The 13,063-nt window shown below is 40.5% G+C and overlaps 1 protein-coding gene across 4 annotated transcripts in view; it reads left to right on the top strand.

Annotated features, from left to right (window-relative positions):
• The first annotated feature begins 1,429 nt into the window (after window positions 1–1,429).
• Window positions 1,430–13,063, top strand: part of sfxn5 (sideroflexin 5) — a 129,824-nt gene continuing 118,190 nt past the window's right edge. For 2 of the 4 annotated variants that reach the window (XR_010006523.1, XM_062981929.1), the window contains exons 1-2: window positions 1,430–1,574; window positions 11,859–11,927. Coding sequence is in view for 2 of the 4 variants with exons in the window: in XM_062981929.1 (XP_062837999.1) it covers window positions 1,515–1,574; window positions 11,859–11,927 (129 nt within the window). In the remaining 2 variants the exon portion in view is untranslated. The remainder of the gene's footprint in view (window positions 1,575–11,858; window positions 11,928–13,063) is intronic. The other 2 variants (XR_507685.3, XM_008123078.2) reach the window with 1 other exon arrangement.

Genomic DNA, 13,063 nt, shown 5'->3' with positions numbered 1-13,063 from the left:
TTTGTAAAATCATAACCTAATTTGATGTTTAATAGGCTTTTCCTTAATCTCTCCTTATTATCCAACATATTCGCTTATCCAACGTTCGGCCGACCCGTTTACGTTGGATAAGTGAGACTCTACTGTATATCATTATATGGTAATATTATTAGCAATATTACATTTAATATATAATATATAATTAATATTATTATATTGTATTATTAGTAGTATAATATTGTATTCCATTATAATATTATAATCAATATTTTATATATATATATATATATATATATATACATACATACATATACAGTAGAGTCTCACTTATCCAACATAAACGGGCCGGCAGAATGTTGGATAAGCGAATATGTTGGATAATAAGGAGGCATTAAGGAAAAGCTTATTAAACATCAAATTAGGTTATGATTTTACAAATGAAGCGCCCAAACTTCTTGTTAGACAACAAATTTGGCAGAAAAAGTAGTTCAATACGCAGTAATGCTATGTAGTAATTACTGTATTTATGAATTTAGCACCAAAATATCACGATATACTGAAAACATTGACTACAAAAATGCGTTGGATAATCCAGAATGTTGGATAAGCGAGTGTTGGATAAGTGAGACTCTACTGTATATATATATATATATATATACAATATATTATATATTTATAAATTATTACAATATATATATATATATATATATATATATATATATATATATAATTAAATATATAATATTATATACAGTAGAATCTCACTTATCCAAGCTAAACAGGCCGGCAGAACCTTGGATAAGCGAATATCTTGGATAATAAGGAGGGATAATAAGGAGGGATAATAAGGAGGGATGGTGGTCATCTCAGATTATAAATGGGTTATATAGCTGTGTGGAAAGGCCTTGAGTCTACACTGTCATATAATCCAGTTCAAATCTGATAATCTGTATTTTATAGGCAATGTGGAAGAGGCCTAAGTGAGGCCTAACTCTGTCTGTCCCCTGGGCTGAGTGGGTTGCTAGGAGATCAAGTGGGCGGAGCTTAGCCTTCTAACTGGCAGCAATTGGATAAAAACAATTATTCCTCTCCCTCTAATTAGGACTTTATTTTTCTTTTCTTTTTGTTGTATCAACCTAGAGGCGTGGATGAGGGGTTGTGCTGTCAATTTTCAAGGTTGTGGGGTGTTTAGTTTTGTTGTTTTGTCCGTTGCCGTGATTCCATCACTCTTTTATATAAGAAGAAAGATATATATATTGAGTGAACAGCTAAAAAGCCCCATTTAAAGTTTAAACTGCATTTCTCACCATCCCTATGTCCCGCCCGTAGATCTCTCTGGGAGCAGGCCCTGCCCTGGAGACTACACTTCCCGTCATGCCCCTCTCCCAGCTTCCGCCTCCCTTCCGCAGAAAGACTACGCCTCCCGGCATGCCCCGCGGGGGCTGCGGTGGGGCTGGGCCAATGGGAGGCGGCGCTGGCGGTGCGAGGGGGCGTGGCCGGTCGGCGGAGAGGACTCCTTGCTGGCTGTGAGGGGGATGGCGGAGGGCGCCGAGGAGGGCCCGCCCTTCCAGCTGGGCAAGCCGCGCTTCGAGCAGGTGAGCGGCGGGGCGCCGTGCCGCGCACCGGGGCCGGGAGGGATCGAGGGAGGCCCCGCGGGAGACGGAGTCGCTCCCTCAAGGGGCCCGCTTCGCTCCCCTCAGGCAGCCTCGTCCCCTCATTGGCCCTGCCGGATGTCACTCTCCCGTTTGAATTCCCGCCCTTGGGAAAGCGCTTCTGTGATTGGCTCTCCCTTTCCTTGACTCCTCCCCGGGGGCGGGGCTTCTTCCTAGCATCGCGAGTTCGAGTCCCGCTTCGGGCAGAAAGCTTGACTATGGAACTCCCTGCCACTGCATTAGGATGAACAGATTACCTAGTTCAAAGTAGATATTGTGGATTATCTGCCTTTATATTCTGGATTATACGGTTGTGTGGAAGGACCCTCTGACTCGTCAGTCCCCTTCTTAGGGACTCGTGCCCAAGCCAGGAGTCACTCATCTTATATAGTAGAGTCTCACTTATCCAACACTCGCTTATCCAACGTTCTGGATTATCCAACGCATTTGTTTTTGTAGTCAGTGTTTTCAATACATCGTGATATTTTGGTGCTAAATTCGTAAATACAGTACAGTAGAATCTGGGCCGGCAGAACGTTGGATAAGCGAATATGTTGGATAATAAGGAGAGATTAAGAAAAAGCCTATTAAACATTAAAATAGGTTATGATTTTACAAATTAAGCACCAAAACATCATTTTATACAACAAATTTGACACAAAAAGTAGTTCATTACACATTAATGCTATGTAGTAATTACTGTATTTACGAATTTAGCATCAAAATATCACAATGGATTGAAAACGTTGACTACAAAAATGCGTTGGATAAGTGAGACTCTACTGTAATTACTACATAGCATTACTGCGTTTTGAAATACTTTTTCTGTCAAATTTGTTGTATAACATGATGTTTTGGTGCTTAATTTGTAAAATCACAACCGAATTTGTTGTTTAATAGGGTTTTCCTTAATCTCTCCTTATTCAACATATTCGCTTATCCAACGTTCTGTGGGCCTGTTTATATTGGATAAGCGAGACTCTACTGTACCTGGGCATGTCATTCCTTCTTGCCGAAGTGTGATATTGCTCATATTTATTTTGTTAGCCAGCTTCATAACACCATGAAGAAACTACACTGTTTGCAACACACTGTATTCTGGGTTGCTGTGGGTTTTTCAGCCTGTATGGCCATATTCCAGTAGCATTCTTTCCTGATGTTTCGCTTGCATCTGTGGCAAGCATCCTCCGAGGTTTGTTCAGAGGTCTGTTGCTAATGAGGCAAGTGGAGTGTATATATCCCTGTGGAATAATGTCCATGGTGGGGGAAAGAGCCCTTGTCTGTTTGAGGCGAGTGTAAATGTTGTAGTTGGCAAGCTTGATTAACATTGAGTAGGTTGTTGTGCATCTTCCGGGCTGTATGGCTATGTTCCAGAAGCATTCTCTCGTGACGTTTCACCCACATCTATGGCAGGCATCCTCAGAGGTTGTGAGGTATTTGGAGAAACTAAGCAAGGAAGGTTTGTATATCTGTGGAAGTTCCTGGGAGGGAGAAAGGACTCTTGTCTGTTGGAGGCCAGTATGAATGTTGCAATTAATCACCTTGATTACCATTAATGGCCTTGCAAGCTTCATTCCTGCCTGAGGGAATCCTTTGTTCAGAGGTGTTAGCTGCCCCTGATCGATTCATGTCTGGAATTCCTCTGTTGCTCTTTATTTACTGTCCTGATTTTTGAGTTTTTTTAATACTGGGAACCAGATTTTGTTCATTTTCATAGTTTCCTCCTTTCTGTTGAAATTGTCCACATGCTTGTGGATTTCAATGGCTTCTCTATGTCGTCTGACATGAAAGTTTGTTTGTTTATTTATTTATTTATTTATTTATTAACGACATTTATATCCTGCCCTTCTCACCCCAAAGGGGACTCAGGGTGGCTTACAAGTTATATATACATACAGTAAATTATATTATTAGTATACTTACAATATATTATACCGTAAGTATAGCACAATATAAGCACTATATAAGCATTATATATTATTATATTGTACTATACGACTATATTGCAATATTATTAGTAATTTTGCATGTAATATAAATATACAATTATAATAGCATATTATTATTATTATTATTATTACATTGTATTACTGTATATACTCGAGTATAAGCCTAGTTTTTCAGCCCTTTTTTTAAGACTGAAAAAGCTCCCCTTGGCTTATTCTCGGGTGAGGGTCCTGGTTGGTTTATATTTGGGTCAGCTTATACTCAAGAATATATGGTACATTTATTATTTTTCTCTATTATTATTGGTATTATTACATTTATTATTTTTCTCTGTTATTGTTGCTACTATTACATTTATTTTACTCAATTTTTATTATTATTAATAATACATTTATTATTGCACCCTGATTTTATTATTATTATTGCATTTATTATTTTACTCTATTTATTATTATTTGTATTATTTTTCTGTATTTATTTATTATTATTATTATTATTATTATTATTACATGTATTATTTTACTCTATTATTATTAAAAGGATACATAAGCACATTTACATTGAAGAAGATGAGAATAATGATTTGATCAGAGTTGGACAGTCTTATCTTAAATCTGAGCCTTATGTAAATATTCAAAAACATTTAACCTACTGATGCCTCAATTAATGTAATTTTATTGGTATCTACTTTTATTTCTGAAATTTACCACCCTTGGCTTATACTGGAGTCAATGTTTTCCCAGTTTTTTTGTGGTAAAATTAGGTGCCTCGGCTTATATTTGGGTCGGCTTATACTCGTGTATATACGGTACATCATAATATTATTATCAATATTATATGTAAATACAGTAGAGTCTCACTTATCCAACACTCACTTATCCAACGTTCTGGATTATCCAACGCATCTTTGTAGTCAATGTTTTCAATAAATCGTGATATTTTGGTGCTAAATTCGTAAATACAGTAATTACTGCTGGGGGAAAAGAGTGGTATATAAATTAAATAAATAAATAAATAATAAAATAAATTACTACATAGCATTAATGTGTAATGAACTACTTTTTCTGTCAAATTTGTTGTCTAACATGATGTTTTGGTGCTTAATTTGTAAAATCATAACCTATTTTGATGTTTAATAGGCTTTTTCTTAATCTCTCCTTATTATCCAACATATTCGCTTATCCAACGTTCTGCTGGCCCGTTTATGTTGGATAAGTGAGACTCTACTGTACAATATATTATAATATTAGTATAGTATAATATGAGTATTATATATTATTATACTAGCTGTGCCCGGCCACGCGTTGCTGTGGCGAAGTATGGTGGTATGGGAAATAAAACATTGAGGAATTGGTGGTAGTAGTTAAGGGTAAAGAGCAAAGGTTTCCCCCTGACATTAAGTCCATTATAAATGGGTTATATAGCTGTGTGGAAGGGCCTTGAGTCTACACTGCCATATAATCCAGTTAAAATCAGATAATCTGTATTTGATAGGCAGTGTGGAAGAGGCCTAAGTGAGGCCTAACTCTGCCTGTCCCCTGGGCTGAGTGGGTTGCTAGGAGACCAAGTGGGTGGAGCTTAGCTTTCTAACTGGCAGCAATTGGATAAAAACAATTATTCCTCTCCCTCTAATTAGGACTTTATTTTTCTTTTCTTTTTGTTGTATGAACGTAGAGGCATGGATGAGGGGTTGTGCTGCCAAGTTTAGTGTTTCTGAGATGTGTAGTTTTGTTGTTTTGTCCTAGGCCGAAATTTCATTACCCTTTTATATATATAGATTGTTAAATTGATACAGGAGACATGGTGGAAAGGTGTTGTGAGAGTGGTCCAGCCTTTCAGTGTTCTCAAATAATATTCTGTGTCCAGGTTGGTTCCTCAAGTGCTCTGCTATGGCTGACTTCTCTGGCTGAGTGAATCTGCAGTGTCTTCCGTGTTCCTTGATTCGTTCATGCCTGGGCAATGCCTCTGCGTTTGGTGGTCCCTCTGTAGACTTGTCCACAGCTGCATGGGACACGGTAGACTCCTGCAGAGGGGAGAGGATTGAGTAGCTTTGCAGCTGCAAAGTAAATCAGTGTTGTTGCTTGGAGGCATCCTTTGTTTGGCTGGTGCATTCTTTTTGCAGGTTGCAGAAATGTTTTTCCCCTTTTCTCTACTGTCTCTTGCAGATTTCCATCATGTAGGTTTTTAAGAGTGACTCTCTGGTGAATTGGGCTCAAAGTTCAGTCACAGGACATACCATAAAGGGCTTTGGTTCTGCCTATAAATGCGAAGTGGGGCCAAAGTCCGAGTCTTTGGCCCTGCAGGACTTTGTTGTGTGTCCTCCTGGCCCTGCAGTACAGGCAGTCCCTGAGTTCCTAACATTGGATTTACAGGGTTGTTGTATGTTTTCCGGGCTGTATGTCCATGTTCCAGAAGTATTCTCTCCTTTTTATTTTTTCAAATATTTTTTATTGTTTGCCAAACTTGTGAATGACATTTACCAAAGACATAGACACAAACCATGACAAAAACCAACATTTACAGGGGTTGTGACTGGGGGTGAGATGGGGGGGGGGGGGGAGGGGGATAAAGAAGGAAAGAGGAAAGGGGGTGAGGGAAAGGAAAGGGTGGAGATGAGGATGGGGATAACGGGTAATATAAAAGATAAAGAAGAAGAAAAAATACCAATAACAACAACATCAAATGCTTCTGATTTTAATAAGGACCCCTTCAATCTCCATTTATATGTTTTATTTATTAAAAATTCTACAGGACAGTGGTCCGAATTATTTCTAGGAAGTATTTTGATTTTTTCTACTTTAGGTATTCTCTCCTGACGTTTCACCCACATCTATGGCAGGCATCCTCAGAGGGTGTGAAGTATGGAGAAACTAAGCAAGGAAGGTTTATATATCTGTGGAATAATGTCCAGGGTGGGAGAAGAACTCTTGTCAGTTGGAGGCCAGTGTGAATGTTGTACTTAATCACTTTAATTTACAAATGACTCCTAGTTAAGAACAGGGCTGTTAAGAGTATGTGGCTCTAAAGTAGGCACGGGCCAACTTCAGTTCTTTCTACAGGTGTTTTGGACTTCAACTCCCACAATTCCCAACAGCCCGACCATGGTTGTTGTGAGTTTTCTGGGCTTTATGGCCATGTTCCAGAATCATTCTCTCCTGACGTTTCGCCCACATCTGTGGCAGGCATCCACAGAGGTTGTGAGGTATATAGCCTCTGCTTCAAAGCCTCCAAAGAAGGAGCCTCCACCACACATATCAATATATATATATATACTGGTAGCAGAAATTATTTAAAGGTGACCTAATTGTACAATATTTATCATAATCTCACTCATCTTTCTGACAGTGTATTTTTAATCGCTGCTATTATAGACCAGTCTTTAAATGTTCTACCTATATAGGTAAATGTAAAGGTTTTCTCCTGACATGAAGTCCAGTTGTATCTGACTTTGGGGGTTGGTGCTCATCTCAATTTCTAAGCTGAAGAGCCAGCGTTGTCTGTAGACTCCTCCAAGGTCATGTGGCCAGCATAACTGCATGGAGCACCGTTACCTTCCCACCAGAGCAGTACCTATTGATCCACTCACATTTGCATGTTTTCAGACTTCTAGGTTGGCATACGTTCTGCAAAAGGCTTCCAGTTATTTTGAAAACGGAGCCCCTGGTGGCACAGTGGGTTAAATCATTGTGCCAGGCAGGACTGATGACTTAAAGGTTGAGTTGTTGACCTGAAGGTTACTGGTTTGAATCCAACCTGGGGAGAGCGCAAATGAGCTCCCTCCGTCAGCTTCAGCTCCATGTGGGGACATGAGAGAAACCTCCCACAAGCATGGAAAAAACATCAAGCATCCGGGCAATGTCCCCTGGGCAACGTCCTTGCAGACGAGCAATTCTCTCACACCAGAAGCGACTTGCAGTTTCTCAAGTTGCTCCTGACACAAAATAAAAATGGAAAACATTGTATTGTTTTATTTCTAAGGAGACAAGTCAGTTTATCCAATTCTTCAGAGTTTACCAGTTTGGTCAACCATTTGCTTATATATGAATAATGCATTCTTTCTAGTGTCCGGCATAAAGTATTTGGGCTACGTTCTGTCTTTGGAAGCAGCAGAATCCAAAACTTGTGCAGTCTAAATGCATTGTGTTCTGATAGTAGATAAGATGGAAGAGATCCTAAAGGCCATCCAGTCCAACCCCCTTCTTTCTGTCAGGCAGGAAGACACTATCAAAACTCCCTGACAGATGACCATTCAGCCTCTACTTAGAGACCACCACCAAGCTCTGAGGCACCAAAACAGTTCTTACTGTCAGGAATATAGTAAGGACTTCTCTCGATCTGGACACCTATTGATGCAGCTTAGAATCGCATGGGCTTTTTGAGCTGCTGCAACACACGGCTGTCTCACGTTCCCTCTGCTGTCAAACCAGAGACACATATCTAGACATGCGCAACGCCCTTGTTTTTATTCGTCTCCTTTTCCTTTGTTGCTGCAGTCTCTGAAATCCAGGTTACTTGGCCTCTTGGGGAAGGGGAGACCTACTTACTCAGCTGCTGCTGCTGCTGAAGTTTGTGCTTATGAAACGGGAGCATCCATGTTTGGTTCAGCAAACGCATTTCAGTGCAACAAAACGGTGCAAGGCTGCCCTGCAATTCTCAACTCTCAGGGCCAGAAAGAGCCGGGCAAGGGCAACAAAACGCAAGGCGCTTTCCAAATTGTGTTTTGAAAAGATCTAAATCTATAAAGGTCAAGTATTTTCAGTCTGGGAGAATAACAGATTTCCTCTCTGCTGAAGGTGTGGCTCTTTCTGAGAAGGTGAAGGACTGGTCTTTGGAAAGAGAAAAACTGTGCGCTTAGTGTGCAGTAAGGTTAACTTTGGGAATGCATTGACTACTTATTGGATTGCAGAACTCCAGGAGCCATTGTGTGCACATGAACCCCTCGAATTCGGTTCCTTTGCTCCGAGGTCTTTTGCATTCATTCTTGCAAACAAACTAGTCAAATGTGGGCAAGGCAATGTTACCATTCGGTGGATTTGTAATTGGTTAAGCGACCAAATCCAAAGGGTGATTCTCCCCAATGGTTCCTCTTCTTTATCCTAGAAAGAAGTGACTATTTACTTGCCATAAAGAGGGTTTGGTCCTGGGCCCAGTTCTGTTCAACATCTATTAATGACTTGGATGAAAGTTTAGAGAGCAGGCTGATCGAGTTTGCAGATGACACCAAATTGGAAGGGAGAGCTAATACTCCAGAGGACAGGATCAGGATGCAAAAAGACCTTAACAGATTAGAGAGCTGATTGGCCAAAACTAACAAAATGCATTTCAACAAGGACAAATGTAAGATACTCCATTTAGGCTGAAAAAATGAAATGCAAAGATCCAGGATGGGTGTTGCCTGGCTTGGCAACAGTCCATGTGAGAAACATCTTGGGAGTGTTTGTTGAGCCAAGAGTTTGATGCAGCAGCTCAAAAAGACAGTGGGATTCTGGGCTGCATCCAAAGGACTGCAGTGTCCAGGTCGAGGGAAGTCCTGGTGCTTCTCTATTCTGCTTTGGTTAGACTTCTTCACCTGGAATGACACTATGTCCAATTCTGGGCATCACAATTTAAGAGAGATACTGATTCTAAGCTTTGTTCAAGATTTGTTGAATTTTTTGTTGAATTTTTGTGTTTTGAATGTTAAAAATGTAATTGTTAATTGGTTATGTTATTATTTAATTTGGTTCATCTGTTCTAATTTTGTTATAGTTTGAATTTTATATTTGGGATCTGGGGGGCTGATTATTTCCTTTGTATTTTGGCATTGAATGTTTGCCACTTCTTTGTCGGAAACAGCTCTGAGTCCCTTTGGGGAGATAGAGTGGCATATAAATAAATATATTTTTATTATTTATGTATGTATTTATTTATTATAAGCTGGAAGGAGTTCAAAGGAAGAGGGTAACTAAAAGAATCAAAAGTCTGGGTACCATGAATCCCTCTGAGGAGCGTCTCAAAGAGCTGGATCTGTTTAGCCTGCAGGGTATCATAAGGAATAGGGAATAAGGCTTCCTTTCTGCTGCCCTGGAGACCAGGACTCAGTGGAGCTATGGGTTCAAATTACAGGAAAGGAGATTCCTGTAACCGTAAGGAGAGCTGTTCAGCAGTGGAACTCTCTGCCTCGGAGTCTGATGGAAGCTCCTTCCTTGGAAGCTTTGAAACAGAGGCTGGGTGACCATCTGTCACAGTTACTTTGATGATGCTTTTCCTGCCTGGCAGAAGGGGGTTGGACTAGATGGTCCATGCGGTCTCGTCCAACACTGTGATTCTATGATTCTAAAAACAACAAGGGCAAGAGAGGGAAACTCTTTGGCGCTTTAGACCATAGGTCAGTCCCTGACTTCTTCCAGACTGAAGCTGTGGGGTGCTCCATTTTGCAGAAGGAAGTGGGGCTGCTGGGTGTTTGAGTCCATGCCTTTTTCCCCTCTGCATGAATGGGGCCTCCCCAAGGCGTCCTTCTGTTCCTGCGGTCTTTTCCAATGGGGCTGCGCTGGAGTCCTGCCGAAGGTCAGGGGTGAGCCCCAGGTTTGGATCAATCGCCTCCCTCCATGTGTGTTTTGTTATAGGATTTTATTTTTTATTTCCTGGGATCGGGCTTTGGCTTAGTGGAATCAATCCCTGGCTATCGGTGAACAGAGAGGAGTCAATTCCAATCAGGTTCAGGGCAGCCTTGTTGACACTCTGGGCCTGCCGCTTTGCTTCATGTGTTAATATTATCGGGGAATAATAATGATCACAAAACGTCCTTCTGACTCTGTGCATGGGATATTCAATGCCAAGCAGCCTCCTACATCCTTCTGTATTGCAAGAAGCACATTATTTACCATGTTACATTTTATAAATATACCAGTGAGCAGGCGGATGAGCGATCCCTGTTTGCTCTTTTTTCCATTGATAACTATAGACTTTTCTCTTCCAACAAGGATGGTCTTCTTTGGGGCCTTTGAACAGTATGCCTTTCTTTCCATTGGTTTTTAATGGGCTTGATTTTCAAAAGTTTTATATTCTATCAGTGGCGAAGTTGCTTATTAGCAATACAGTGTTCCCTCACTTATCGCTGGGGTTATGTTCCAGGACCACCCGGAATGAGTGAAAATCCGCAAAGTGGGTACACTATATTTATTTTAATATTTATACATTATTTTAGTAGTTATAGACTATTTTAAGTCTTTATCAACCTATCGTGTGTTGATAAATCTCCTTCTTCTCTTCCCGTTGCCGCTTGGGCTCCTTTTCTCTCCCTTCGGCTTCTCCTTCCTCCCTTCCTTAGGCTGTAAATTGTAATTTTTTATGATTGATAATATTGGAAAAACCGTAAAATAGCAAATCTGCGAAAAGTAAACCATGAAGTAGTGAGGGAACACTGTAACTACTTGTGGTGTTTTTCCTTAGGTCTCTAAAATGTGTAATTGCTCTAATTGAGTTATATTATTTTTGGTAAATAACACTATGTGACAAAATTTGAAAGTTTTCCTGGTTTGAATGTGTTATTTCCTGTTTAGTTGTGTGGTCCTTACTTTGAAAGTAGTTGTTATACTGCAGAAACTTTGTTTTTGTGGCTACTATGTTGGATTGGTTGAGACTGGATGAGATATTCATGGGCAAAATGTGCTATAGCGGGATGTCCCTCCTGCAGAAACATAGTGTTTGCAGTGTAATAAGCTTTGCCCATGTTTTATGAATGAACCAATTAGGAAATAATATTTATAATCCAGGAACAAAAATTGTATTACATAGGATGATGATAATGATGATGATGGTGATGATGATGAAACAGCCTTCAGGCAATGGGGAGGTTTCCCAAGAAGTCAGATTAGGCTTGAGAACAGAGGGGGTGAAAAATAGACTAATGAGACACTCTGAGAGAATCTGTGATAAGACCTTGAAGTCCAGGTGCGCTTTAAATTACGAAACGGACCTCCGAAGCTTTGCACAGCCCTAGTAAATAGGGTACTTTAAGTGTGCGCCGATAAGCGTGTGAAAACAAAGTGACCCATGGAAGGCAAACCCAGAGTTCTAGCTGACCTTCAATACCTCACTGTCTTCATTGCTAGAAATTTTGGAACTGAAGGGACATTTCATCGGGGCGAAGACTTAATTCTGGGTTTGGGGATAATGGTCTTGTTTTGCTCACTGACCCCCCAAATCAGTGGCTGCTTCCCTGGGCTTTTGTGTTAAGTCTGTTGGAAGGCATCCTGCTCCATCCGTGTCTAATGGATTTGGGCCTTTTTGTCTCCGCAGACGTCATTTTACGGGCGATTCCGGCACTTCCTGGACATCATCGACCCGCGCACCCTCTTCGTCACAAAGGTAAGCCACCTGCAAAGGGAACCCCTGCTTCTCATCATAGGATCCTAGAGTTGCAAGAGAACCTAAGGGCCATCCAGCCCAACCCCCATCTTTTTGCCTTCCAGGAAGACACCACCCTAAGCCCTCCCGATAGATGGCCATCCAGCTCTGTTTGAAAAATCCTGAGAGTAAGCTGAATTGCCATCTGTGGGGAGGGTTTGAATTGTGTCTCTTTCTGTGGCAGAATGGGACCGGACTGGATGTCTCTTGGGGTTTCTCCCAACTCTATAATTCTATGATTCCAAAGATAAAAATATCCTTAAAAATTGAAAAAAAACCCCTAAAAGCAATCTACAAACAATCTTCAAATCCAGTTTAGAGATAGCTAAATGACAATTTCCACTCTGAATGCCATGCAGAACAGTCTTGGCTTTGGAAAGTAAGTTCTCTGAAGGAATTTCAAGTGGGCAACCGCTTCAAAGCTTTGCAGAGAAATTTAATTTAATTCCTAGTCATGGCTGCTCCGTTTATACAATTGTTTTGCATGTGAAAAATATTGTATATGAAATTGAATTGTTTTTGGGGAAAATCTTTACAGCATCCTTTGTAATTCAAATACGGTACATTCTTTGACGATTTGCATATTTTTCCCTTTTGAGGTCAAAAGAGATAACAATTTTTCAAAAGCAGAAGTGTTTCTTCTGGGCACTTTCATGTGTTTAGGTGTGCTTTTGTTGGCATTTTTGGCTGTCTCCTGGATCTCCACCATGGCCTTTCCTGCCATAATATCCACTGTTGTAATTTGGATATTATGCTTGATTTATTTCGGGACTCATTTATTTGTCATTTTTAGCAGTCCACAGTTTCTGCAGTATATAATAACGATGGCGACAATGATGGTGATGGTGGCATGGAACGGCTTGGGAACTTGAGCCCCATCAATACTGCATTATATATCAGTGTAGATGGGGCCTGAGAGCGAGAAAGTGTTTGTGTGTGCAGGGATGTACCTGCAGGTGTTTGTACAGGTTCAGACTCTGCAACAGGTTTTATTTTTCTGTATGCCATTCTCACCTCTTTTTTGGTTCCTAATTGCAAATTACTTTGCATAAATCCTAGAAAATCTGCCTGGCAGTCTTTGGTCTTGTTAGAAATAA

Source organism: Anolis carolinensis, chromosome 5 (genome assembly GCF_035594765.1).
Source record: "Anolis carolinensis isolate JA03-04 chromosome 5, rAnoCar3.1.pri, whole genome shotgun sequence".
Taxonomy (NCBI): domain Eukaryota; kingdom Metazoa; phylum Chordata; class Lepidosauria; order Squamata; family Dactyloidae; genus Anolis; species Anolis carolinensis.
This window is presented reverse-complemented; position numbering and strand designations above follow the sequence as displayed.